Raw genomic sequence first — 3,707 nt, forward strand, 5'->3', positions numbered from 1 at the left:
TGAAGTCACCATTTTAATCATGGGAGAAAGCAGGGGACTAGAAGTCAGAGCTCCTCTGCCATCAGACTGGACAAAGGCACAGAATTTCGAACTTGCTCCCTCAGCTGGAAAGCAAAGTGGCAAGGCCACATGACTCTCTTAGATCAGAAGAGATTTTCTCAGTTGGTAGAGCATGTGACTCCTGATCTCAGGGTCCTGAATTCAAGCCCCACGCTGGGCTTAGAGTTTACTTAAAAAATAAAATAAATAACAGTGGATTGTATTTTAAAAAAAATAAAAATGAAAAGAGCTATTGAGGGTGACATATGGTAGCGTGAATTCATGTAAACCTGGGTTCCCAAACACCCTCAGGGGCCAGGGATGTTACAGAATTGAGGGAACTGGGCCAGGTTGGGAGGCCAGGCAGGAGGCTGGTGAATGGCAAGTGGCTGGTCTGAAATGGCAGGACAAGGACCCTCCATGCCACATCTTCCGAGTGTCCCAAGAAGCCAGAAATCCAGATTCTTATGAGAAATGTCCCGATCTTTAAATCTATAAAAATTCACTTCCTTCCCTGCTTTTCACAAGCCCTGATGCAGAAAAGAGCTTTTTAATGCAATTCAAAATCAATGTAGGATTTTTTTTTTAGATTTCAAAATATGAAGTGCTAAGTAAAGACATTTCCTTTTATTGAGTAGCAGAGTATCATTAAGAAGATAAAATGAAGCGCTTTGATCTAAAATTTCAAATGGGTTTCACAAAAACATAAAGTATTTTATTTATTCTAAGCCAGCAGAATATAGGCCCAAATGTGTAATCGTCAGACGTGGAATTCAGGGGCACTTTCAGATGCATAATATTAGGTGACTGTAACCAACAGCTGAACTCTGAACTCCACAGTTATTAACATAAAAAATTTCAGTGTGACTACTGAATAATTAGTACCGTCAATTGTGGTAAATACATTAAGTTACAAATCTTTACATTTGTACATAACTCATTTAACAAATAAAGGTTTTAAGACTCAACTGTCCAACTTCCATTTAAACACTAAATGTTGCTGAACAAAAAGTCTGCAATAAATATTCCCTCAAGTGGGTGGGGGAAATGCTCTTACGTAAGATCGGTGTTACAACGAATAGCTGAGTAAATATTTAAACCTTTATACTCCTCATGTGGTTACTGAAATCTTGTATTCTGAAAAAGCTCTTATATTTTAAACAAAATTTAGTTATTAATTTAAAAAGTAACTGTTCTCACAATGCTAATATTATTCACGGTTAGGCTGCTCCCCGAATCATAAATAGGTTGTTCGACTGTCCCCTCAGATTGCTGAGTTGTTAGTTTTTTTAAAAAGAACCTTCAGTAATTACCGTCAGGTGTTTTTCTTTGCTTGTTGATGTATAGATTTGTATTATGACTCACTAAACAACTGAGAATGAAAAAAGACCATGTGGGCCCTTCCTAACGGGACAGCTTGAACTGTCCAATAATGCATCTCCAGCCAGCCTGCAACTTTACAGTCCAACTGCTGCCTATTTGGAGTAAAAGTAGCACAAACTGAAATGTGATAATCACCATGTTTTCAAAGGCAGAAAGCAATTCTGTAACACACCCATCCTGTGATTGGGGCCAGGAAGCGTAGGACGAAGAAGGTGCTGTATTTTCTAGCACATGCCTCCAGGACCGTACTGGGTGCAAGGGAAATTCCCCCCGAAAGTCCTTGTGGCAATGGCGACAGGCCTCCACCTGTCTTGCGGGTGTCCTACCGGCTGGATTTATCGCGGTGGCCTGTCAGCTAGAACTGAAGTCCGGACAGCTCTTCCCAGGCAGCGGGGGCTCCTGCTGGAGCGGGTAAGCGAAGTACTGGGGTGACACCAGGAAACCAGACGGCTGCGTCAGGTGGATTGGGTGGCCCGTGGTGTAAGGTGGGGGCGGTGAGGGCACCAGGCAGCCCGGCTCCGCTCTGGCAAAGGAGAATCTGCGGATGGAGCCCCCGGTGGAGCTGGAGCTGGTGGCCGTGCTGGACTGCCTGGAAGGTGCCCTGAGGCTTGTGGAAGTCAAGATCATGGGCAGGGTCTCTGTCTGGTAGCTGCGGAGTGAGAAGCGGATTGGCTGCTGTGAGGGCTCCTTGGGTCTCAAGCAGGTGCAGCAATAAATAGCCACTAAAGAGCCCAGGATGATGAAGGCAATGAAGATGGAGCCGACAATGAGGAAGGGGACGTAGACGGGCTCTAAAAGGGAAAAACAGACAGACACAGGTGTTGGGACAAGAGCCTCCCAAACTCCAGGCACCTTACTGGTGGGACGTAAACGGCTCAGTATGACCACCCTGGTCAGCCCAGGCTCTCAGAGCTTGTTCCTGCTGATCTCCGAAGTGCGAACTCAGACGACCGAATATTCTTGCTGAGAGTGGGGAGGAAGCAAACTGATACTGCGGCCTCTGTTAGCAATCAGCCATTATATTGCACATCTGGAAATCAGAAGGAACAGACTCTGCCCTCCTGTTCGAGCACTGGAGGGAGGGGAAGGGTGAGCTGTTTGGTCACCATATCTCTGGACTTAAATCCAGGTTTCTGGTAGTGTTACCACGGTGGAAGCAGTCATCTTTCATCCAAGAATCTCCAATCTAAGCAAAGAGAACCAGGCCTGTAAATGAGAGCCCCAGTAGGAGACTAAGGAAAGAACGGTATAAAGAAACCCATAACGGACCCCAATTAACTGTGTCTCTGACTGCATCGGAAACTGTCATCTCTGGATACTTCTTCCCAGAAACGGCTTGGGATGCCCACTCCAGCTGCCACACCCCTGCCCCTCGATTCCCACCCACACTCTGGGAAGGTCAGGCCGAACCTTCAATCACGAGACAGTTCTTCGTTTTGGTGGCTTTCCGTGACAGCGTCCCTCAGAGAGAGCAGACCCATTTCCTTCTCTCTGTGCAAGATGGACATAAAATTTCCCACCCCTGAGCCCCCCCACCCCCCACAGCTCTGGGAGACACTCCAAGTGTCTCCCCTGTCTGATAGAGCCACCTCTGGATGCAACCTCCAGCTCAGAGGCGAACGGAAGAAGACCCGCGTTGACTAAGGCCTTACTGTGTGCCTGGCTCTTTCTCGTTATCTGATTCCAGTCTCGTGGAGACTCTTGTGAAGTGGACATGGTAAGCTCTGCTTTCCAGATGTGGAAACATACGTGTTTTTGACCCTCCCCAAGACACACAGGTGCTGACTGACAGGTAACTATCAACCCGGAGGCTCTTGTGGGTTCCTGGGTGTCAGCCCTTGGGTCTCCCATGGCTCTGCCACGTTTAGTAGCACCCTGTAGAAGGGGGGGGAAGCCACCGACCAACCACTTACTGGGAGCACCGTGCTAAGCATTCCTACACTCTCATTTAATCCACAACGCAACTCCTCTGAGAACCGTATGCGCATTTTAGAGTTGAGAGGAGGCCCAGAGCAGTTAAGTAACTTGCCCAAATTACACAGCTGGCAAGGGAAAGAGTCACAAGCCAAGGTCCCTGAGAGCTGGGCCGATCCCACCTCCGTGCAGGGACGGCCCCTCTCCTGCTGTTCCCGGGCAACAAAGCGGATTCGGAGAAGCCCAGGAAGGAACCCCCGATGCAGACTGCGCACTGACACTTAACACCGCAGAGCAGCCGGGGCCCCCAGGGTGAGTGGAGTAAGCCAAGGGAGAGTCGGTATCCTTTATTTTTATTTATTTATTTATTT

At 47.7% G+C, this 3,707-nt stretch overlaps 1 protein-coding gene across 1 annotated transcript in view; it reads right to left on the reverse strand.

The window, feature by feature from the left end:
* Positions 1 to 651: 651 nt before the first annotated feature.
* The window catches only part of SHISA3 (shisa family member 3), a 4,611-nt gene continuing 1,555 nt past the window's right edge, over positions 652 to 3,707 (reverse strand). The window contains exon 3 of the mRNA XM_040624914.1: positions 652 to 2,213. Within this exon, the coding sequence (XP_040480848.1) occupies positions 1,774 to 2,213 (440 nt within the window). The 3' untranslated portion in view covers positions 652 to 1,773. The remainder of the gene's footprint in view (positions 2,214 to 3,707) is intronic.

This window comes from Ursus maritimus, unplaced genomic scaffold (assembly GCF_017311325.1).
Source record: "Ursus maritimus isolate PB19 unplaced genomic scaffold, ASM1731132v1 scaffold_8, whole genome shotgun sequence".
Lineage (NCBI taxonomy): Eukaryota > Metazoa > Chordata > Mammalia > Carnivora > Ursidae > Ursus > Ursus maritimus.